This window comes from Alligator mississippiensis, chromosome 4 (genome assembly GCF_030867095.1).
Source record: "Alligator mississippiensis isolate rAllMis1 chromosome 4, rAllMis1, whole genome shotgun sequence".
In the NCBI taxonomy this organism is placed as follows: Eukaryota; Metazoa; Chordata; order Crocodylia; family Alligatoridae; genus Alligator; species Alligator mississippiensis.
This window is the reverse complement of record NC_081827.1, coordinates 100,820,324-100,845,382: the sequence shown is the minus strand read 5'-3', so window position 1 is coordinate 100,845,382 and position 25,059 is coordinate 100,820,324. Positions and strand designations below refer to the sequence as shown.

Sequence of the window (25,059 nt, the reverse complement as noted above, 5' to 3'; positions counted from 1 at the left end):
AGACAAGGAAGTACAAAGCTGGAAGTAAGCATTCTTTAAATGGAAAAAAAAAAATCAGTCACTCTGCCATTTTCCTTGAAAGGCAAAGATTCTTGAATAACCCGAAAAATTGCTTAGATGTTTCTGTTGTATGAGAAAGAGACATCTGAAGGAAGATCAAAAAGTGTTGCTAGTGTGGCATTTAATCACCTGAGCAGAGAACGTATTTCTTAGCTTAGAGCTGGATTGGAGGGTAGAAGAAACACTGAGATTGACATCCGTGTTCATGTCAACCCTGGAGAAGGTCCTACAGGAAAATGTTGGAAAACCATTAAGGGGAAGCAAATGAATATTTGAAGGAGGAGGAGTCCTAAAATAGAAGGATCCCAAGCCCAGTTTTCTGAGTGGGACTAGTGATTTTAAGTGCTTGAATTCTGAGGGGCTCAAATTGTGACACCTTTACAAGGGCCCAGTTGTCAGAAGTGCACTTGAAAAATACGGGTTCCCAAATTACTATTCTCTTGGCAAGGGAGATTAAACTTCCCCTCTAGGATGAAGCTAGGAGAGAGAGAGCACTGCAGGGAGCAGAATGAACACATAGGCTGATGCGATAGTAACCGGGGCATGGAAAGACCTAAGGCAGACAGGCAGGCAGAGGGAAAGAGGGCGCTCTAAACAGTAATGGAGATTGACTGGCAAAACAGAAGGGCCCCAGAACAGACACTACTATCAGGAGCCCCAGTTGCACGTAAGCTACCTGCAGACAACAGAATTGATAACCTGCCATCTCCAAAACGTTATGTTTTGCCCTGCTTTCCAACTGCAACCCCAGTGTTACTGAATTCTTGCAGGACCAAGGGAATCCCCATGCTAGCAGCCTTAACAGGGGCTTTTTATCCATACACACAGATCAATATTGGTTACTTCTCTAGCTAGCCCCTGTAGTGTAGCTCCTTATATGCCCAGTGGCTGCTCCTCACCATACAGGCCTGAGCCAAAGCCCCTGGAAGTCAAGAGGGACACTCCCTGCATCTTGCTACCGCACATGGCAGTCAATGAGGAGGGTTCCAGATGTGTGGCCATCTTTGCTGTTTCAACTCTCATTGCACACCCACACCCAAAAGCTGATCCTCACATTCACAAGCAATACCAGTCCACCACAGTGGAGAAAGAAGGTACAACTCTTCCCCCCTCCCCCCACACCACTTAGCAGAAAACTTTCAAGTAGAGCAAGGGAGCCAGGAAGTAGAGCAAGGGAAGCATTTCTTAGTCTCTCTTCAGAAGGGGAGAAACAAAAGAAGTATCTCAAGAGACCAGCTGCACTAATAAAAACCTAAAAGAGATCAGAAACAACCACCAAGTTGCCTTTCATTTACAGTCACAAAACAGCAGCTTGACAAGGGGATGTGAAATATGTTCTTCACTTCTAGGGAGGAAAATGAACAGAAGTCTAACCCCACACAAATCCCTGATGGAGAAGCCAATTCTGGGGAAGCAGAAGGCACTGCTAAGCCATCCAGGCATGGGCCATTTCTGTGTAACATTAGCATTTTTAAAGCAAGCCCCCTGCACAATCCTTTTTCAGCAACCTCTTTTGCCATGCTAGAATATCCTCCTCTCCCCACCCTTTCCCCAGGGGAAGTTTTAGGGCAAAACTATACCTGCCCCTTTGGCTTGGGGAAGGCCAATTTTAGCAGCTGGTCTAGTTAATTAGCAGCAGGGCTAAAGCTGTTTCCACTCCCCCTCCTCCTTTCCTCTCTCTCTGCCTCTGCATTCTCCAGTGGTGGGATGGGGAGCCTCCTCTCCACCTCAGTGCTCACATGGCTGCTGCTTCTCGGATGAACAGTTAAACAAATTGGAGAGGGGGAGGGGGAGAGTTGACTGATGCCAGGGAAGGGGGTGCTGCACCCCACTAGTGCTGGGTGGATGGGAGAATGGCCTTCAGGGGTAGGCCAGCATCTCAGCGTCTGTCTGCATCTCAGCCCCCCTTTGCAGTGATGCAATTGAAACCCACTGGAAATCTGATGGGGGGAAGGGAGGGGGCTTGTTAGCCAGCAAGTTCAACCGGCAGACAGGCAGGGGTTTTGGGATGGGGGCAATGCTGAGCTTTTAATTAAAAGGTGCCGGTGCTTTTTATTTGCGGCCAATCGCCTCTCAGGTCAGTTCCTGCCTCCTGGAAAATGCAGGGAAGGGCACAGACAAGGCTTTTCAGTGCCCACTGGGTTCATGCCCAGCCAGAATGCACAATAGTTCCTACATTCATGTCGCTTCTCCCCCAACTCCGTTTGTCTAGACCTCCAGCCCTGGGAATATGGGGGTGGAGGTAGATGCTACCCACCCCCCAACACACACACACACACACACACACACACACACACACACACACACACACACACACACACCCATCACCTAACACCTCCCCACACACCCTCAACACACAGGCACACATACAGACCCCAACACATAAGACACACACAGACACTTCCTCCACACACCCAACACCCCCACCCCCCAACACACACACACAACACCCAGACACACCCCCCATACACCCCAACATACATACACACACACACACACACCCATACCCTGCTTAGCAGCAGCCAGATTCTCTGCTGGTTTATATATTTGTAAAAGGCTCTCGCTCATCAATGAGTAATGAAGAGGCTGTCTCTTGCTTCACTTCTAATGAATAGCTGCATGAAAGGCTCTTAATATTTTTTCGGCGGGGGGGGGGGGGGATGTTTCAAACATCCCTGATTAATTTACTGCTATTGATTTTCTGGCTTGGAGATAGCATATAGCATTCAGCAGAGAGCTCCGCTGCAGAATATGTTAAAAGGCAGCGGGTTTGGATTGAGAAAGGGCACCAAATGCAGTATGCGTCAAATAGACCATCGCTCAATGAAGTCACTTAGCTATTCAAAACATGTCCACCCATCACTCAACCATTTGCACCAAAGACCAAAGGGGGAGGGGGGGGGGATTCGTGCTTTTGCCCGGACACAACCATTTCCAAAGAGCAGTTTTCGCTGGGTTTGTGGGGAGGGGGTGCCATTAGGACACGCACAGTTTCCACCCCCCTCCCTCTTCTCGCTTTCCATCTCCAACACTGCTGGGAGAGAAAGGCGATTCTGCGGTATCCTCTTCCCCACTCCCCTCAGCAGAGATCCGCGCTTATTCGCTTCAGGTGGACACACACACAGACCTACTGCTTTATCTGGGGGCGCCCACAGCAAAGCCCCACCAGCCTCCACCTTCGAGGCGATTCAGGAGCACGGATTTTTCTGCTGGGCTCCGGGGGCTCTGCGTGAGTGTGGCCACAAACCAGACGTTTGCATCAGTGCTCCTGCGAAACCCACCTCCCCAGTGAGCCCCCGCTTTCCCCCTTCCCCATAGCTAGACTAAAGAGCACGTATTGAAAAGCAAACTGCTTCCCTCTCTGCTCTCCGCCCCCCGCCCTGCTCGGAGCATCTGCTTCCAGGAGCTGGCTGCAATGCTGTTTCTCCTCTTGCCATCAGACATGTCACTCTATGTGGGAGCCGAGTTGCTTTTCAGCCTCACCACATTCCCACCGAGGCTGGCTTTCTGCTCAAAGGCTCCCTTCTTTTTAGCCTTTGCAATGAACCCTTCAAGAAAACAAACAAACAGGAAGGGGGGTGGACAAATTACCCCAAACAAAAGCCACTCAACCTAGCCCAGCAATATGTAGCTGCTCGGAGACATTACGAAACGCTCTTAAACTCTGCTTGAGATGACTGGAGTCGAGAGCCTTTTCAAACCAGCCTGTGCTTAGCCATAACAAGACTGGCTTGCTTTTTTTTTTTTTTCCTAAAAGAAAGTGATATTTACATATGAAGCACTTTGCCACCCCCCCCCCCCACTTCTCACTTCTCAGCCCCGTCTTCATCAAAGCAATTTGCAAAGGAGAGCAATTATTTCCCTCTGTTATTACAGCCAACAGTGCACCAATAATACAGCATTTTGCTTGCTTTCCCAGGCAATCATACGCTGGAGAGAGGCGGATCACACAGTTTAAGAGAGTCTCTGGATGTTTTCACAGTACAGAGATTATTCCAATGGAGAAGGTTGGCATTTTTTTTGGAGGGCAAGGGAGAGAGAGAGAGAAAGGAACAGAGCACGGAGCATGTTTCACTTCTCCTCTTGCCTTCCCTTGCTCAGGAACTAACCCCAGCACCCTTGCTCCACAGAGGAAGGAGTGAAGTGAGAAAATGGTGGAATGTGGAGGGACTTAAGGGGGTGGGGGGGGGATAGAAAAGGGGAGGTAGAGGAGGGGAGGAGGAGATCCAGAATCAAATACCTTCCAGGCAGCAGGTTCTCCATAATCCAGAGTGGGTCATGACTTCCTCGTTCTTTTTGCTGGTTTCGTTCTCATTGACAATTTTACTCTTGCAAACCCCTCTGGAGTAAAGCCAGTAGTCGGTCCCCACAGCTATGGTCATCAGGCTGAAGGCAGCGAAAGCACCAACGGTGGTTAAAAGCATCTGAACACCTCTGTCAAAGAGCCCCATAATTCTTCATTATATAAATACCCAACCGCCTTCTGATTCTTGGGGTGTGTGTGTTAATAAAATAAAAAAAGGATAATAATTCCACTAATAATATAATGGGAATATATAGAGAGATATATATCAAAAAGGGAGGTAAGAAAGCCCACGGAAAAGAGTGTAAATTGCAAAGATCACACGGGAAGAGGCTTGCCTTTTAAATCAGAAACGTTCCAGTTGTAATAGATGTATATATATATATAAAAAAATGAAAGAAAAAAGAAAAAAAGAATAAAAGAGAAAGAAAAGAACTAAAAAAAAAAAAAGAGAGAAATAAAGAGAGAAACCCCCCCAAAATGAGATGCCTTAATCCCTTTTTCTAAAATTCTGGTCTCCAGTTTCCATATGTAATGGCTAATTTGGAGATGGCTTCCACAGTGAACAGGGGAGCAGCAGCAGCATCCTCAACACAATCTCTCATTATCTGGACCTAGACAGTTAGAGATTGTAAGAGCAGAGATGCAACCTTCAGTCTTCTTGCTTAGCTCTGCAGCCTGCGCCATGAAAATCCCTTTCCTTCCCAGTTATCTTCCTTGGATTTTTGTTTTTGTTGTTGTTGGGGTTTTTTTTGTTTGTTTCTATTCTCTTGCACTTTTCTTGCTTTCTTTTTATTTGTTTGTTTGTTTGTTTTGCTTGCTTGGTTGTTTCTTCCCCTACCACCGAACCAGGCTGCCCAGTATACTGTAAGCCCTTGATTTCAGCTGAACAGGTGCTGAGGTCTTGCCTTCCATGGCTTTCCCCACAGCAGCAGCAGCAGTTGGTGTTGTTGGCGGAGGCAAAAGTGGGCAGGAGAGGGTGTTGCTCCCCCAGAATCGAGACGGGTTTCCCTCCTCCTCTCTGCAACGCTTCGGAAGAGAAGAGGACCGGTGTGTTGCTGCAGGGTTTGCTGCTCGGCGGTGGCTGCCTCTGTCTCTCTTCCCTTGTCAGTTGCTCTCCCACCTACTGCATTAACGTGGTGGTGCTGAAGTGGACAGCTCCCCGGCACCCGGTGCTCCGCGGTGCTGGAGAACAGCTCCTCCGCCTCGCCCGGGATGCTGCGGGGGACCTCAGGAGGGGAGCTGGGGGCAAGAGCTTCCCCTTCTTACTGCCTTTTCCCCGGCATCTGCAAATGGTGGTGACCCTCCTCTGCTCTGAGGAGCAGGAAGGGAGGGGCGGGGGTGCGGGATTAGCCTTCCCACTTGTCCCTTCTTGGTTGTACCCCTCTTCTTCCTCAGTCCTGAAATGATTGCTCCCCTAGGCTTCAGGAGCGGAGAGCGAGGCGTAGCTGGGTCTCGCTCGCTCGCTCGCTCGCTCTCTCTCTCCCAGCCCAGCCCAGCCTCCTTCTCATCCCAGCTATACGTGCCCAGGGCTCCAAATACAAGCCTCACATCACAATTAGACCAGCACAAAACTTCAATCAGTCGTTTCTCTTCCCAGGAGAAGGGAGAAATGCAACGTGGAAGGGTCATTTAAATAAATAAATATATAAAAATGTGTGTGTGTATACGTATATATATATATATAGATGTACACACACACATACATACACTCATACACACACACACACACACACACACACACACGTTCTCTTAAAAATAAAATAAAATGAAATCAAATAAAATAAGGAAGCCGGCGCTTGAGCACTTGATCTTCCTTATTCTCGGGTTTGTTACAAGTCAGATTTTTTTTTGGTGGTGGTGGTGATGATCCTCTCTCGTTCCTTTGTCTCTCCCTAACCAATGGTGTGTGTATCTCTCTCTCTCTCTCTCCTTTGTAGCTTACTGTGAAATCCCAAATCCTGCTCCAACTAGCAGACATTTTGGAAAGATTGTTTAGAAAAAAGGGTCATTTCGAAACACAGAAGAAGAAGTTGCTTGCAAATTGAATCCCTCCCCCCTCCCCAATCCAGCCCTCTGCTCATTGCACACGGGGGAGGCTCCGATTGAATTGACAGAAAGGCTATGATCGCGCATCGCCTTGAAGTTTCCTGTGCCAAGCACAGCTTGTTAGGACCGGATCTGAGCCCGCACACACAGAGATGTACACAAAGTGAACAGTGCTGGCATGTCACCAGCCTCTCTGCCTCCCTCTGCACTCTCCTCATAGCCACTTTAATGGCATTATTCACTTCAGGATGCTAACCTGGGGAGCTGCGCCTTCATGGAGAGAAAAACCCCCCAACCGGATGACCCTGATTTCATTTCTCCCTGACCAGCTTCATAGTTCAGAGACCAGGGGGCCAGGCGGCTCACAGGGAAGTTGAAGCAGTGAGGATTCAGACACATTGCAATTTCATAACTCTCTTCATCTCTCTGCCCTTCCCTGGATGCCGGCTGAGCTCATTCTGAGACAAGCTCTCCGAGGGCTGCTGAACGCTGAAGACTTTGTAAAGAGAGAGAGAATTACAAACCAGTTTGCACCGATTGTGCTATCAATCTCTGAGCCCCCACCTGCCACTGATGGGCTGACCTCCAGTGGGACACTGACTCCTCAGCTTGGCTAGCTCAGACCCCCAACTACCTGCCTCTTCGGTCCCATTTGCCTGAATGCCCATTCATGCCCAGGCAGGCAATGACAAGCTTGCTAGTGTGTGAGAATTACATGTTCTCTCCTCCTCCCACCCCTTGGATTTGCTTCCCTCCTTCACAGTGTGGATTCATTGACAAGGAAATCTGCTCTCCTCCTTCTGTCCCAATACGCAAGAGGGAGCTGAGGGGAAGGGGACTGAGAGCTTCAAGGTGCATCTCAGAGCTGGGCCAAGGTAGTGAACAAAGCTTATGATGGTTACAAGGGGCTGTGTGAGAGGGGGCCTCACCATCACGTCCCTCAGAGAGCCTTGTTCCTCCCAGTGCCACCACCAGGGTCCTGCACCCTCCCCTCCAGCCCCTGATTATTCTTTTGAATGGCTAGTGTGGCCCACTCTCACCAACTCCCTCAGCCTTACTTCAGTCCAGTCATACCCTCATCCCAGACACATATATACACAGGGGCTGGGAATCCAGTGGCAAACACCATCCCAGGGTCATGTTTGTCAGCACAGGGGCACTGGCATCTGGCACTGTCAATACCAGAAGCTCTAGCAGCAGCAGCCACCAGTCCCCCTCAGCCTGGGGAGGAGGTAAGGGAGAGGCCTGGATGCCCATTGCCCCCAGCAGACATTGTTGAAAGGAAATTCCTGCTATCCATGCTAGGCCTGACATGTGGTGCGCTCTGAAGCTGAGCAGCAGGGGGACACAGAGCTGGGCAGATGCTCAGCTGTCCCCATGTTTGATTGGACTGGTCAAAGCACACATGTGTTTGATTGGGGATGAATTAATTGGGGTCTTCAAAGGGGTGGGAGCATCATCAGCTCCAATGGTGACAAGGCAAGAGGGAGCATTCTCTGCTCACTGGGAGCCACTGTGCTTGACCTGGGCAGTGGAGCTGGTGACCCTGCTCTGTGGCAGCCTGGACTGTCCCTTCTGTGCAAGTTGTGGCTTCAAGGAGTGGAGAGCTCTGAGGGCTTTGTTGGTACAGGTGGCTCCACCAATCTTCTCTGAATTCTCTCCTGCATTGGGAGGGTAGGCTTTTTTCCTCAGGCTTGGTGTTCACCTGGCTTGTCTAAAGGACATTGAAATGCCAAAAGTGGCAGAGGCCTTTCCCTCCAAGCTCGGGGCCCAGCAAGTGACCAGGATCCTATGAAATGCCTCCAGTGAAAGAGGCTATGACTGTCACAAAGGTGTCTTTTGAGAGCCTATCCTTAGGCCTCCCTAAAGTCCTAGCAGCCCTGTGGAAAATGTCTTGTGGAACTTGGTGCTAGTGGAGATTATCAAAGAGATCTTTCTTCCTGAAAGGGTGGCTCTGGGAATGGGCTGATCATGGTTGTGATGGAGGGAGACAACCTCCTTTGCAGCTCTGACCCCTTTCCTATCCAGCAGTATGTACAGTTTTCATTTCATTCTGGTCTGGAGGTTTTGGCACACCATAGTATTAGTAGTTACTCCCAACATTCAAGATCAAGATCTCTCCTTATGGAGACAGGAGAGGCAGAGAAGACTAGCCAGTGAAGTACAAAAAGCTCTATAAGAGGAGCTCAGATGGACAGACAACCTGAAGATTATGTAAGTGCTGTCAGGAGTGAAACATAGTCCCTGGGGGAACAAGCAACCTTGGTCACAGACCAGGACTCCTGTGTGCTAGGTGCTGGATTAACTCTGATCCAGTGAGAACATGTGAGTGAATAAGCATCTGCCATTATGAGTGAGAGTTGCACAGCTGGCCCAGAGCGAACAACCAGAAATAAGAGAAAAAAGAACACCACAGTTGAAATAGTGGAATTATATTTCTACTTGTACTGACACTACCAGAATCATAGAAATCACAGAAGGACTGGATCTATGTCATCTATGTTCTGCCCCGACAATCAGTGCAGGATTGTTCCCTTCACCACAGTCTCTAATGCTTTGACTGGTCCAATCAAGCAATAGCAGACTCATAATTTCCATTGAGAGGTTATTCCACAATCTGATCAGGTCCAGTCTTGAAGGATGATGAGCCCAGAAACTGCAGTAGGAGGTAAGGGTGCTTAGTGCTTCACAGAATCAGGACCTAAAAGCTTCTTATCAAGCTTCTTCCTGATATTCAGACTCAGTTGTCCCTTCCCATTATCTTACGTGCATGATTCTGGCCTATTCCAAATAATTCCTCTATCATTCTAAGTGATATGGTAGAAGAACAGGTTCAATGACAGCACAGAGGCAGAGGAAACAAACTCACTGAAATCTCAAGGTGCATGTGGCTGCTCCTGGCACTATGGCTGATAAGAGATTTCACCTCTTATACAAGGAATCATTTTTATACAAAAACGAGTTACAGAAGGAAAACATAGTTGAAGATTTTTATTACGGTTACAATAAGATATTACTATATACTATAAACACAGAAATATGTATTATGACTGCAGAGCAGGAGGAGAGAAATGAATGGGTTCCAGTTGAAAAAAGAGAGGGTTTTAAATTATATTTAAAATGAAATGGGGAGTTGATGAGACAGAGAGACATAGGGAGTTTGTTCCTGATGCCAAAAAGAGAAGAGGGGAGGGTTCTTGCAGTAAAAGGGGTAGGATTTGAGAGGAGGGAGAAGGAGAGGGAAAGAGAGAGACAGAGAGACAGTACTATGTGAGTGAAGGAAAGGGGAAGGAGCAGAGAGACACAGCAGGTGAAAGAAGCTGAAACAACTCCATAGGAGAGTGTGAAAAACAGAAAGGGCAACTGAACTTGATTGGGAAAGGGAGGGAGAGTGTGCAGAGGTGTCTGAGAATTAGGCGATGCAGCGGGGTTTCCTGCTATGTGGAACAAATCTGAGGGGGGTGTTCTGTGCATGCTGTGATCCAAGAATCTGGGAAGGCACCAGAGGGTAGAAGTAAAACAGTCAAGCTAAGCAGAGATTCAGTGATGGAGGAGCAGAGGTGAGGCTGAAACAGTTGTTCTCCAAGGCAGAGTGGATGTGGTAATAGGCACAGACACAGGGGATACAGGAGGAGGAGATAATGATGGATGATGCCAAGATTATGGACAGAGGAGTCAAGTGGGAGATCTGAATTCAGGAAGGGGATGAGCCCTTAATAATGCTTCTCATGCCCAAGAGATGCACTTGAAGCTGAGCTATTTATGGGGAGGAGAGCAAAGCTGTAAATTTATGTGGGTGAGACTGACAGAGAGGTTGAATAGGGTAGTCACTAACCATATCACACACTATCTGCAATTCATAAATAAAAATGCTTTAGGAATATCTTAGGGTCTCAAAGTGTTTTACAAAATCAGCCTCATGTTATTGTGTGGCATTGGTATTGTTTCTTATAACCATTTTATCAATGAACAGACAGACCAAAGAGAAGTTAAATGTGTTTTTGGCAAGATTACAGAGCTAGTGAAAGAGGAAGGGTGAACGAGCAAGTGAAAGAGAACCCAGGAGCTCTAACTCCCAGTCTCCACATCTAAGCAGCTGAGTATCAGCACAAAAAGTGATTAAAGTAATTAAGATAAAAATTCAGATAACATGGCAAATTCACCGCTCATGTAACTCCATGGGCCAACATGACTGAGAAGGAGGAAGAAATTATGAGAGAGCAGAGGTCTAAAAATTAACACTTTCAAGACTCCATGTAGGAGTGATAGTGGGGCAGAGGAAAATAAATGTGTTAAGCAGGAGTGAAATCATGACACAAGAGAAGCAAACACTGAGCAAAGGATGGTGGAGCAGATCACATACTTTCTAGGTTTTCCTATGGCCTAAATCACCATAGCACATAAATATCTATTACACATTAAAGAACTTATTCTTATGACATCCTTGTGAGGTATAATCATCCCCATTTGCAGATGGCTACACGAGGCACCAAGAGGCTCAGGACCTGATTCAAAGGCCATTGAAGTCAACAGGAATCTCTGCATTGATTGCAATGGGGTGAGTTCCTAAATGGTTTGCTGAAAGCCATGAACGAAGTGTGTGCTAGAGCTGGAATAGAAAAGAAAACTCCTAGAACATGCTCACATGGTTTTGCTACAAAACCATCCTTTCTGTGCCATGCTTAGATGATGTCCTCTAGCGGCTTTGTGATTCTGCAATTTTAGTTTTTTTCTGCCAGATCATAGAAAAACATGGGCAAAGTCAGACTGTGGACACTCAAAAAACAGATGTAAGGATGCAGTAAGGGCTGTGCTGTCTACCTACCTTTATGTAACCACCTCTTGCTCATCTTTACTTACTGTGTCCTCCCCAAGTCACTGTCTATTCGCTGCTGAATTCCTTTTCCTGACTTGGCTCTTCAGTTAGCACCGAGCAAGTCTTGAAAAGTCCATTTTCTTATAGAGAAGGATGGGATTTATCCAAGTTGGGTTTATCCTGGTACCCTCCCCCTTCCCAAGACATGCAGAGACAGACACAGCCCCTTCCACACATACACATGCCTGTCTGTATTTTTGATGGGGTGAGATAAAAAAGTTAATCTAAATGGTGCCTCAGCCCTGGGATTTTCTAAAAGTAGAGCACACTTTTCCCCACATGAACCATTTTGTGCTGTATTGATGCAAATCCCCTTTTCAGTCATATGCTGCTAAATGTCATCTATTGGGTCCTGTGGGTTGATTTCTTCCAACAGGAAAATACTACTCTTCTTTTGGATGAAGTCTGGCAATGGTTGGGGCTTCAATGGCAAATACTGCACAGTGCTGGGTTTCTGAATGCAAACTGTTTATCTGTCTCCCTCTTTCTATGCTGTGGTTGGGGTTTGTATGTTCAGCAAGTGCCTAATCAATAGGAATGGAAAAGAAATCAATGCCTGTAACCCATTAGCTCTACCAGAGGGCAGGCTGTTAACGAGTCACTCTGGTCAGAATTACAGTATTTGGTAAAATAACCTTTGTGAGGTACACATAGAGATTTATTTTGTGGGACTTGCACAAACAACAATACAAAAATCAGCGAACACCCCCTCAAGTGCATTTACCTCAATACACTTACACAAATGTACAGAGCAGATCCCCTCATCTCTCAGCCATATCTACTCCTCCACAAGCTCCTATCTTAAATCAGTCAGCTTGGTATGCCTCCCTGTACCATCCTTATACTCCATACTGCATACTCCATAAGCATTTGCACCTAATCCCCCACACTTACACAGAGGCCAGTATTCCACTGAATCACTCCCCCTCACACCCTCCCTCTCACCAGCTCACATGAATACAATCTCTCCTAGACCTTCCATCTTACTCTAAACATTCACCCTTCCCTACATATATAGAATTAAGCATAAACACCCAACCACAAGTGTACAGACATACATAACCCTGGAAGCAGATTCCAGAATGAAGTGCAGGGAGGCTTGGGGAGGCTGCAGACATGGATGAGCTAATGTCTGAATTACAGAGCTAGAGACAGCAAGGAAAGAAAAGACATTTGTCCATTGTTTGTAGGTTTGTGAATAGAGTGTGAGCAATGTTGTGATGAGCATCTGCTCTGAGGAGAAGGCACAGTGTATGAGTGTATGAAGCTAGAGCAAAATGGAATAAGGACACTGAAGACCTAATCTTGCTCTTATTAAAACTTATCCTAAAACTCCAACTGACTATACGGAGAAGAGGATCTAGGCCCTAGTACTGTTCTAACACCAGGAGGAAGGGTATCCCTTTCAGATTAGTTTCAGGGACCAGGAAACATATCTGTGGAATGCTAATTGGGATATACATAGCTGGAGCAGACCAGCTGTAAGGAAAGAAGGTCCCTGCTCCCATGCAAATGGACCAGAGCCCCTGGAAAAGGCAAGTAATTCAAAGAACAAACAAGGCCAAAAAACCCCCAAAAAACCCACAACAAGGGAAAACAGGATATGGCTTGTGAATGGAAAGATATTTTAGACTCCTCCTGGGAGCACCAGTAGGACAGGAAATAAAAAGAGGAAGTGCAGCCTTTGGTGGGGGATTATTAGTGTTGACATTAACCAATATTTACTGGGAGCAGGCTTTCTTTCTGTGCGAAAGGCACAGATGGGAGTGCAGAAAAAAACTCCTGTGTAGCTTCACCCTTTCCACTTTCATCTGCCAAAGTCACACTGTCATTAACACAAGCTCCCTCCATCTGGCCAACAGCAGCCACAGCAGCTTCACCCTCTGACCCCTATATGGAAGAGACTAACTTTCTCTGTGCCATTGGGAGTCAGGCAGGTACCTTAACTGCAAATCACCCCCATTCTCCCCTCTTTCCATTGGGGCATTTAAAACCCTTCTTTTGCAAGAGACCAGACAGCTTAGGATACCAGAAGCATAATCCTTTCATTTCTCTACTGTCAGCTGCACAAGTCAGAGAGGTGGAGGGAAACGAAATCAAAGACATGTTATAAGCAAAATGAGATCACAGTGCAAGATCCTAAGGGAAAGTTGACCCTCTGGAATGCATTAGCAAGTATGCGTCTGACTTGGCAGAGAAACATATTGAGAGAAATATGCAACTCAAAGACTCTTTAGGATCTTTGGGAGTACAGTACTCAGAAGGATCAAACACAAATACTCCATACATTCCTGGTGAAACCATGGGCCACTGCAGGACTGGCGAGTTTTGCCTTTGACTTCAGTGAGGGCAGGATCTCACTGCAAGGCAAGCAAACTGTAGTATAAAACAGGAACTTAGAGGTACTGTTTTAAAGAGAGCCAGCTAGCATAGCAGTGGGTACATAGATGTTGTAGAAAATCCTGGACACAGTTTTTTTATTGCAAGTTTTACGAACCTTGAAGTGAATTCATATAGGACACAACCTTTTGGCCCTGCAGGCCAGATGAGTCGCATAGGGCTGCTCTGCTGGCCAAATTGGGCCCCACATTCCCAGGATGGGGCCCCATACTACCTGCCCCATTCTGCATACTTGATCTAGCACACATTATTTGGTCCACAGGGCTCCCCATGATTTTGGAAATTTGGCAGCAGGGGAGTGGCCACCATTCCCCCACTGCCAAATTTTTGAGCTTGCGGGGAGCCTTCTAGGCCAGGTGACAACAGGTGATACTATTGAGCCCCCCTGATATGGAGGATATCTGTTACATGTGTCAGACTAAGCATGTCAGATACTACAGTAGTGCTCAGAAACTATGGTGATGGGCATGGTACAAGAATCTACATTGGCTAGAAATCATCAATTGGTTATGACTACCTTAAAAGACAGGCCAAGGTTTTTAAGCAAATGGGATGCTTACATGTAAGCTCGTAATTCCATATTTAGGTACTCATTTAAGTGTCCTGATTTTAAATTGTGCTGAGCAGCCCGCAGCTCCTACTAATTTCACTGACAAGTACAGGTGCTCAGCACTTCTGAACGTCTGGCTACATACCGAGGTGCCTAATGAAGAATCTGAATTGAAGTTCCTATCTTTTAAAGTCTTTATAGAAATGAAGCAGGGAGTCCAGAGGCTGTGCTTTGGGTATGTAATCAACTGTTATTAGCATCAATCATCTGCCATAAACTCAAATGATGTGCATTAATGAGGCCTTATGTATTTCCTGGGAGCCGTCTGGCCCCTTTTCACATGCACACAGTGGCAAAGCTATGGCCACTTCAGACTTTACAGCTGTCACTGTGCTGTGCATCGTGACAACTCAGGATCTTAGAGCGTCACCTGGGACAGCACTCAGCTCCTCTCCTGACCGAGAAGCACAGCCCTCGCTTACTTGAGCTACCGGAGAATCTCCCTTGGCTGTTCTGGTCTGACACATGGGTGGAAGGTTCTGAGTTCATCCAGTAGAGGGCAGCTTGAACCTAACTCTTACCTAGTATGTTAGTGTCAAACATGGGGGCAGTGGCTTTTCATCTCTGAGCTTCACTAACTGGCTTAATTTGCTTGTTGTTCGCTTGAAGACATTTCCTTGGAGACAACAAACAGACACAGCAAAGCGCATCAGAGATGTGTTTGCCAGCACTGGCCCTGACTTCCATATTTAGGGCATAGGATGTAGAGCCACACAGGGGAAGCTGGATTAGAACTGCCTGCCCAGGAGTGCAGAGAGCACCCACAGACTCCCCAAGCTGGGCAGATGCCTGGGAGATGGTGCAGTCAACTGCTGAGCTGCAGTCTCAACACGCGCTCGCTCCTGGTTGTGTTCCTGGAAGATAAATGCTGTGCTTCCCTGATCATATGTGCTTGTGGGTCTGATGCCTACGTCATTCAGGTAAAACTATTCAGCTGCCATTTTTCCTGTATTCAGCCCAAAGCAACAAGCCACTCCTCTTATTCACAGACCATTGGGACTCTTCTCTGCAACTGACCTATATTAGTTTTAAGCTCCATTTGTTCTGGCCTGCACTCCCCTCTCTTCCCCCATGGAGCACATATGCTACCCCTCCCCCTCAAACAAACACCTTTATACATCCAAGGACATTGTAAAAATAAAATGATCACAACCTGGCCCTCAGGGAACTTCACTTTTACAGTTTGTCCTGCTCTGATGCTGATAGAATTCACAACCCAGTTTGAGAGAGACAGACAGAGAGTGAGAGAAAGGAGGCAGACAGTCAGAGAGAGAATGAGATAGAGGAGCTAAGGAGAGATAAAAAAGAGCTAAATAGAAGAAACAGAATGAGTAATCTGAAACAAGGAGAGAAAGATCTATAACCTGGGAGAGTGGAACAGTGAAGGAAGGAAAGGAGAAGAAGCTACAGGGAATTTGAGAGATCCAGAGAAAGATCTAAAAATGTAAGAACTGAGAGAGAGAAAAGGAAGAGAAAGACAAGAGAGTGAGAAAAGATAGAAGAGGAAAAAGGAAAGAAATGAGGGAGAATAACAGAAGACAGGAAATGTTAGGTAGAAAAAGGGGAAGATGATGACTAAGAGAACAGGCAAAGAAAGAGCCAACAGTTCTTGGTAGCCAACAGCTTCAATATGGCGGAGAAAAGAGGTGGGGTACCTTCAGAATTCAACCTAGGAGGACAGGGATTAAGACAAAAATCCAGTAGAGCAATTAACAACAGCTCTGTCATTTCAAACTTTTTCAAACAGTCCATCAGGTTCACTGGAAACAATTAGTCAACAGGTTGCAGTGTAATGCTCACCTCCTGAACCCCAATAGTAGGGAAAAGTGAAAGGGATGTTGGTATGCTTGGGTCTGGGCATCCTAATGGCCTGCCTAGCACACAATTAGTCCTTTTTGTTCTTATATATAACCCATCCTGTAAACAGTCACAGGTGCCCACACAGCTGGTCAGAGATGCCATCTCCCTCACATACAGACAGGAGCCTTCCTCTCCACATTTGTCTCTTTCTCCCTTTCGCACAGCTCATCTCTCTGCCCTTGTTCACTTTCTCCTCCCTACAGACCCTCCTCCCTCTCTCTCCCTGTCTCATTATAGCTGCTCTTCCTTACTCTTATTTACATAGACCATCTTCTTGCACACACATACACACAATCTCTCTATATCCATTCCGCAAAGGCATTTCTAATGGACCCATTGTCCCAGGGTCCAGGTGACACCTCTCCTCCATATACCCATTTCTCTCTCCCATCTACAACAGCCAGATCTGCCTCTCCCTCCTTCACCCAATCTCTTTCTCCGCCTTTCCCACTCCATTCCTTTGTCTGTTACATGCAGTCCCATCTGTCTGTCTCTCCATCACAGTCCCTCTCTCTCTTTCTCTCACCCACACACTGACCATCTGTCTGTCCCTCCTTCACATTTCTCTATCCCTCTTGCACAGACCAGTCCATCCCTCTGTCTCTCTCCCTCCTTCACACAGTTCATCTCTGTCTCCTACACACCCAGTCCCATGCTCTCTCTCTTTCCCTCTCTCTCTCTTCCATACTGAGAGGAGGCAGCGGCGGCAAAGAATTTGCTGCTGACCGCTGCATTGCTAGGAGGCAAACACATGGCCGGCCTTGTGCAGGCCAGTTTCCGCTTGAGTGCCCCAAGTCACATATCCCCAGCATCATCTCCGGCACTGGGAAAACAGATGGTAGAATAAATGAGTGAAGTCTGATAGGGGGACAAAGGGGTGCCTGCCTGGGATGCCCTCACTTACACAGAGAGACACAGCTGCAGCACTGCCCTGACACCCCAATATCAACCTTGACCCCAGAAAGTCAAGCAATGCCTGAGCTCCGCACAGGACACCACATGGAGTAGAGCATGGCAGGAATCCGTGTCACAGCCATATTTATGGCTTCAGACCCCAGAAATGTGGGCATAAGATTGGGTAAAAGCTCTCTCAAGGAGATACGTGGATGGATGGCTCAGAAGGTATTTTCAAGGGGGGCATGACAGAGGTAGCATATCAATGGTATGTGGAGGACATTCAAAGGCAGAAAAGTTAATGGGTGACACAGGCAAAACTAAGGCAGTGGTAAGGGCACTGGTTGTAAACACACAGTGTTGAGAGGTTGGAAGGATTCCCTCAGTGGAAGGTAGGTATGGTAGATGGGGCACATACAGTTTCCTGAAATCCAGGAGGTTCTTCTTCAGGCATGTGCTCTGCCCCATTTCTCCTGTAAGACCAGGTCACTTCTGCTTAGCAGTTTCTCCTCTCTGTGAAGAGTAAAAGCAACAACACTAGTCAACTTTAGAAACAGGCCATCAAGCCACAGCAGGAACAATGACTCAATGCTTGCCCCAGAGACTCTGATGTCTCAGTAAGCAGAGAGACCACAGTAGATGGAAAGAGCTCTTAATTTAGGACACTGATTCTGTTAGGGTGCAATGCAATCCTTTTGAGGGTGTTGCAGGGTACTGTGCAATACTAACCCAGTTAGGTGTACAGACACCTACGCATTATTTACAAGATAAACCCAGAGGTTTCAAATAGGAATCCATGGTGTCAAAAACATTCTGACCTGCTGTGGTCTTTCTGAGCTCTCTGCAACAGAACAATTGCTCTAGTATTTTTCTGTAGTTAAGAAATAAATGAAGGCTAAAAGCTGGGATTTTTTGAGGAGTGCCTGGAGTTTAACAAGGGTAAAACCCACTGGTTTAAGGGCTCATTGGTGAATCCCAGCAGTACCCTCTCTCTTCCAGCTGCACACTTCACTCAGCCCCATTGTTCATTACTGGGGTAAGATGCCCTGCAATAAGCTACAGAGGTAGTGCTGTAATCTGACTGGAAGCTACGCAGCAAATAAAAGACAGCTGGGAAGAAGGCAGTAGAATAGAGGAGGTGAAATAATAGGGTAAGCAGAAACTCCATGGTCAGTCAGAGGTCATGTGATTGGAAGGGGTGAAGCCCTACTCTACTTTAAGCCTAGCTCCAGAGCTAAAGGAGGTAGTCTGGCCCTGAGCTTCAGGGAGGGAAGAACTCCTGAGAGCCCAGGCTGTGAAAGCAGGGGACCCAGTCACTCCAGGTATCTGGGGAAGCTGGAGAAAGCTAGTGGGCAGAGGACTGGAAGTTGCTGGGTAGAGACTCAAGAAACCAGAGGTTTCAGTATGGCTGATGGGGTGGTTTTGGGGGCCATGGGTAGGCACTTTATGTCATGATGGACTTAAGCCCAGATAGAGCCCTACAAAGGTTCAGGACCAATTGGGCTGCATGGGCTGAAGCTGAGACAGGACCAGGGGCCCAGTGCTTGGGTAGAAAAGGGTCTGAGACCCAGTGGGCTGAAGCTGACTGGACCAGGGGCCCAGTACATGCATAGAGAAGGAGCTGAGGCCAAGTTATAGCTCTACATGGGTCTGGGACCCAGTGGGCTGCATGGACTAGGCCAAGCGTTTTATAGGCAGAAGATAACAGCCTGCCAATTCAGGGACTCAGAGAGCTGAGACCAGTAGAGAGCCAGAGGGCTCAGTGCAGAGAATAGAGTAAGACCTGTGAAGCACGGATGTGGCTACAGGTGCAGCTAGAGGCCACAATTAAAAGCCCTGTAAGGGGATTAGGATCTGGAGGGTCCAGTGCAAGAGAGGAAGGGCCAGTAGCCCAGTATAGTGTTCCAGAAGGGTGGGAGCCCCACAGGGAGAGAGGCTGTATCCAGAAAGCTCGTGTTGCTCTCTGAGGGCAGTCTCTCCAATTACACCATCAAGGTGTGGTAGGCAGGATAGCAGGGTGATACCCTGATAGGCCAGAGGGGAGCAAGCAGGACAAGTGGGAGCACCAAAGCAGGCCTCAGAAGCCAGGTCCTGTGACAGGGCTTATGTCTCTAATACAAGTATCTTATCAATTTTCCCCAACCCCAACATTTTCACACAAATCCCAGCCTAAATATCTTCAGCCTGACACTTGCCCTGAAACCCACTGTTTTGACACCCCAAGCTCATCTCCTCCAGATTCTATATTCTCACATCCCCATCAGCTGACTTAGGCCTGGCTCTGTCCAGATAGACCTTCCTAAGCACTAATAATCCTAGCTTCCAAATCCAAGGCTGAAACCACCCAGCACCACAAAAATAAGTCCTAGCAACAGCTCACAGTATTTCTACATGGTTTGAAATACCAAAAGAAGACTCAGTGATGACTAAGGTTTCACAATAGGGATAAGAAACAGAAGTAAATACAGAAAAGGCCTTTTGCAGGAGAACTGAGTAAATTATTTACTACAAATAATGTCTGCAGTGAATTTGTCCATTTTTTCCCATTTGCACAATATCTGCACACAGATTGCAATTTTCATAAATTTGCATGCCAATAGTTTTGTGGAGTTCTGTCATATGGATTGATTGTGAACAGATTTTGCTCTGCATGTTCAATACCCCAGATGCATATTTTAATGTTTGGTTGTGATTGGTCACACCCATCATATGGTTATGTTTCTGTTTCATGGAAAGTTGAGTGTGACCCTCATATCTGGGTTGCTGGGGCAAATGAACATGCGAGTTTGTGCTTCATTTTTCATGAAAGTTTACACAACTGGATCACTCAACTCTTCACGGAGAGAAGATATACTTACTGTAATAGGGTTGCTGATTTGGACAGAGATCACTCATATTTAATTCACACAGCGATTTGTGGAAAATAATTTTAGGCATCTACTCAGCTCTATGCAGGGGCCTTGTAGGCTGTGTAACAAGGTTTCAGTTCAATCCAATTCCCCAGCACACCTACATTGATTTCTATCCTTACACTCCAACAATGTCTACAGTCTATACATCCGCACACCTAACAATTCATGCCCCAGGCCTCAGCATCCTATGCTGGTCCCATTCTCTATGTTCTGCTCTCTCACCTGGAATTCCAACACTGGAGTTTGCAATTCCAATGTGCCCCACAATGACTCTAGCCTTATCATCTCAGACCCACACTATAGTCCAGCGCATAAAATCTGTTCTCCACTGAACACACAGCCTCAGCATCCTCACTCTGACCTCATCTTGGACAGACCTTGCTCCAATTCTGGCACTGATACAAGCTCAAAAACATCATTACCACCTTCACCTCTTTCCTCACAGTTCTCACACTGGCCCTTGCCCCTCAGACACCCCAGTTATTAATGTGCCCACACAGAACCTGATTCTATTATCAACTGCGCTGGGGGTATTATGCCTCTCTATTCTGTCCCCTGTAGCATTCCCTCTTGGCCAGGAGAGAGACTGATCTTTCCCCACTGTCTCTTCTGTTCTGTTCTCTGTAGTAGACTCCAGGAGCTGGAACTGCTATTTGGTTTTCACCATGTAACCTCCACCAACCTATTGTCCTTCCTGCCCTTAGTGAGACAGAGACCTATTCTCCCCTTCATAATCCCCTTCCCCATCTGTTCCTGTGATTCCCCTGTTTTTGGTCACAGAATTTGATCGATCTTCTGCATATCTCCTCTGCTGACTGCCCCTTGCTGGCACTGAAAAATTGCATATTTTTCCAGTACATATACAGAGAGATTACAAGCTCCACATTTCTCAAGTCAATGCATGTGTGGCTAGAGGGGATCTCATCAAATCGACCCTGCGCCTGACCCCTGTGTGACACTCAGGGTCTGTCACATTTCCCCTATTAGCATTGCTGGATTTGGATCTGATCTCAGAGACTATGGATAGAGCAATTCTAGGCTTCTCTGAGAAAGTGCTCCTGGGGAGGAGATATGTGAGGCAGTGACAGAAGAATGAGAGAAACTCTAAGGGGAAAAATAACTCCAAGTCCAAATGAAAACAGTCAGTGTCTGTGAAAGTTACATTGCAGCATCCTTGGGGGAGCCAGGACTAAGCTGCCAGGGCTCAGCCAGGGGCCATCCTGGAAGGGAAATGCATCTTGGACTGAGTGATATCCTTAACCTTGCAGAGCAGCTTGGCTGGGAGTCAGGACCCACTGACCCCACAAGGGCAGCTCCTGGTGGGGATTCAGAAACTATAACCATAACTGAGCTGCATCCATCCCCTATTCCTGCCTTTACCCAAAATGTTGTTGTTCTGGGTCAGCAGGGCCATGGCCACATGGCAAAGAGGACAGGACTCTCAAGGCAAAATGGCAATAGGAGGAGGACATGGAATACAGAAAGAGGAGGAAGATGAGTCTCTCCAGAAACAGAAGGAGGATGTGCCTCCTGTCAAAGAGCTCCTAGTCAGCCCTTCACCTCAGTTTTGAAGGTTCCTTCCTTTGTACACAATACCACATCTTCAGGCTTGGTGAGCCTAGAGGCCACTCCGCTAACTGGAAAATTATTTGATAAGAATAGGCATAGTTGGCAGCTCTCCATTAAGAGAAAGGGATGAGGAAATAGATACCAGTCAGGATAGGAGAGGTCAAACTGAGAGGTGGGGCGGAGTCTCCTGGCAATAAGTGGCAGGAATGAAAAATGTCTCACAGCTATCAGCCATGGTCTCTCATCACTTTGGAGGTCTGCACACAGGACAGGAAAGCAGAACAGCAACTGGAAGCAGTTCCCACTTAAGTGTGATGCCTGCCAAAAGCACAACTCTCAGCCCTGAGCAGAGAAGAGCATAGACCCTTGTGGATATGCACAAGCACCAACAGAAAACATTAGATGCATATAAAATAGAAATGCTGTTTTCCTTGCTCTCAGCATCTCTCAGGCTCCTTCCTCTTGAAAGTTCTTAATTGGGATGAACTGTAGGTTTTTTGCAGTTGCTCTGTTCAGCTCTCTGCTTAATTGCCACGCTAGGGCTTAACTCTTTTTCATGCTTTCTACAATACCTCTTCCCCAAGTCATCTTGTTTTGAGCATCATATGCCTTCTGTTACAGAGTCGATCCTGTCCTTGCCAAAGGATTCAGTAGACATAAAAGACCAAATCCATCCCTTGAAGCCAGTGAAGTTATACAGGGATGAATGTGGGCCAGGCAGCATTCATTTGAGATCAGTTATCCACAAGATGTCCTTTCTGAACCGTTAAGACTCTAAAATAACTAATCTCTTGCAGAAACTGTTCTGACATCCCCATTTCATGGTGTTTAACTCTTTATCTTATGGAAGAGAAGTGACCATTCTTTTGTCAAGCTTAAAGATTAGCTTCTGGAGAGATCACTTTCTGAACTTGCACTAGCTTCCGTAAGAGAAGCTGATCTTTCTGAAATTTTACATGTTGTATCTCATCCCATAGTCAATTTTTTGGGGGGGGACAGCCAGTAAAAATCATTACATTAGCCTTAATGTTACAGTGTTTTTAAATGTTACAGGAGGTTCACTTTTGAATTTTCTTCCCAACTCTTTTTTGATGAAGGTATTCACAACATTTTGGTTTAAAAAAAATCCAAATTTGTTTTCTTTCACTGCTTTTGCTAAGGCAATGGCAGTCAGTATTTTGGTGCAGTTAATGGGGGATGTACACAGATGTAATAAAAACAGCTTGCCATACCCAAATAAGGGGGCAAAGGAAAGGAGCTAACCCCAGCATCTCTCTGAAGCAGGATTATAATAAAGGAGCCAGTGGAAAGCCAGTAGCAGTTCAGAGGAAAAAAAATGCTGTCTTTACCTGACATACAAGTAAGTAGGGAAGGGAAACTGATTAACTATGTACCATTAACTTGGTAAGTTAAGGACTGTGTTTTGCCTTGCAGAATTTCCAGCTGTCCGAGCTTGGCTTGAGGCTGTTCTGGGTTTAGACACATTTATCCTGGAAAATGTACAGTTGGATGAAGCAGGGAAGAAGTGCGTATCTTCCTCAGCATGCATCCTTTCTGCTGCCCTCTTACTGCTTTCTCCACTGGCCATGAGCCAGGGAGATGCAACAGCAATAAGCTGCAAAGAACAAAACCCATGGGAATGAGGTGCTAGCAGTTGAGGGGACACAAGAAAAGGGAATCTAATACTGGCCCTAGGCCCTTCCCATTCACTCACCTATCTACCCAAGCTCCCCCACAGACAAAACCTGGGTCCCACAGCCTGCCCCAACAAACCCAACACCCACATAGCTCTGTGACTCCCCATCCACACCTGTCTATCAACCTCACAAGTAGGTCCATGAGTAGATTAGGAAAATAGGTTACCTTTACAAACATGTAAACTCACACATTTTAACAAAGTTGAGCAGACAGTGTGTAATGCCTTTAAAATATTCTGGCACAGGAAGAGCTTAGATTTGATCTGCAGTAGGTAATGTTTTTCAAGATATTAAATTATATCTTACATTTGTGATTAAAAATATGTGTATGAATAAGATAAGCAGTAGGTTTTAATACAACCTGTTTTCTTATTCTAGTCTGTTGGAAGAGGAAGAGGGGCAGTGGGTGAATCCCTACTGCTAGCTAATTAGATTATACATTTCATCACTCAGCCACTATATCTTTCCCTGCCTGGGCTGCATTTTTCTTCACTAACCCCTCGACAACAGCTACCCTATAAATCACTGATCACCACTGCAAGCATTCCTCTAATGAGACACTCCAGCTTTTACCTTCACTTAATGAACAACATTCACCCATCTCCATCTTCTTGGTGCTTATTAAAAGCTATGGCATGTCTTTCTGGTGCAGATAGAAACCCCTAGTTAAAGATCACATGGCTTTCTCTTTATTTTCCCATGCCCAAAGTATTAATCTTCCATATATCAACATCACAGGTGGTAAAGACAGCTGTCATAATATTTCAAATATGAAAAGATGCATCCTGCAACATAAGCACATCACTAGTAGAACTATAGGATAAACCAGCTAATCAAAACAAGAGTTTAGCTTTAAATCTCTTTAACCAAAACAAAACAGCATAAAAAATAAGTATGCTTTATTCACAGTACTGGAGGTGGCTTGGACCTATCACCACATATTCTACTTAGATGCATTACATTCAACACACTTTTCCCAGCTATGGGCACGTATAACAACCTAAGAGCACAGGTTCCCAAAAGGGTTGCCTGAGAGAAATGACTCAGTGCTTAAGAAACTCCAGAAAACTCCCCTTTGTTGGGGAAGGTTGCTGTGACCTTGTGAACAGGGGAGAGCATCTGCAATTGGAACAGAAGTGCTGCATCCTACCTTGAACTATACAGATGTTTTGCCCAACTTCACAGCATCTCCTTGCACTGGAGATGTGAGTGGATTTTCACGTGTGCTAAATCGGCATTGTGCTAAATAGAAGGCGAATGCTACTTGAAGATGCTGCCCTTCCCCACACCAAACAATTCCCTCTGCTGACACAGAATAACTTAAAGCCAGGTGGCCTCTTTCTCCTCCCATGTCCTGTCCTATAAATGAAAGTAGAACCATGCAGTTAGCTAAGGAATGAAAATGAATGATGAAAAATGAAAAAGTGAGGTTCTGACTTTACCAGGGGACTGGAAAACTGGACATGGTGAAGAAGGGACTAACTGTAGTCAGCAATGTAAAATAACAACCACAAAAAATTTCCCAACAAACCCAAGTCAGGGAGAAGGAGAAATGATTTTTGTGAAAATGTAAGGACAAAATAAAGAGGATTTTATTTGGAATGTGGGGAGAGATGGTAAGGGCATAATTCTCAAATGCATACCATGAGACAGAGAGTCTCTTACTACACCAGTTGCAGCTTTTGAGGAAAGTGTGCGACCTGGGACCAGCAGAGGGCACTGTGTTACAAGAAGTACAGAGGTACAGCAGAAAAGCTCTTGGCAGCCAGACAGTTTTAACAGGCAGAGGAAAAAAGCCAAATTGGTGTAAAACCTAGACTCTGAGAAGT

General features: G+C 46.3%; 1 protein-coding gene and 1 long non-coding RNA gene across 2 annotated transcripts in view; both read right to left on the bottom strand.

Moving 5' to 3' along the window:
* CACNG2 (calcium voltage-gated channel auxiliary subunit gamma 2) overlaps positions 1-5,783 on the bottom strand; it is a 62,933-nt gene extending 57,150 nt beyond the window's left edge. The window contains exon 1 of the mRNA XM_006274720.3: positions 4,301-5,783. Coding sequence (XP_006274782.1) covers positions 4,301-4,511 — 211 coding nt within the window. The 5' untranslated portion in view covers positions 4,512-5,783. The remainder of the gene's footprint in view (positions 1-4,300) is intronic.
* A 3,605-nt stretch (positions 5,784-9,388) lies between these two features.
* On the bottom strand, positions 9,389-19,421 carry LOC132250136 (uncharacterized). Its single transcript, XR_009461722.1, has 2 exons — positions 17,471-19,421; positions 9,389-11,021 (listed from the first exon to the last, which is right to left on the bottom strand). It is a non-coding gene; the product is annotated as an uncharacterized LOC132250136 (long non-coding RNA).
* Positions 19,422-25,059: the final 5,638 nt, after the last annotated feature.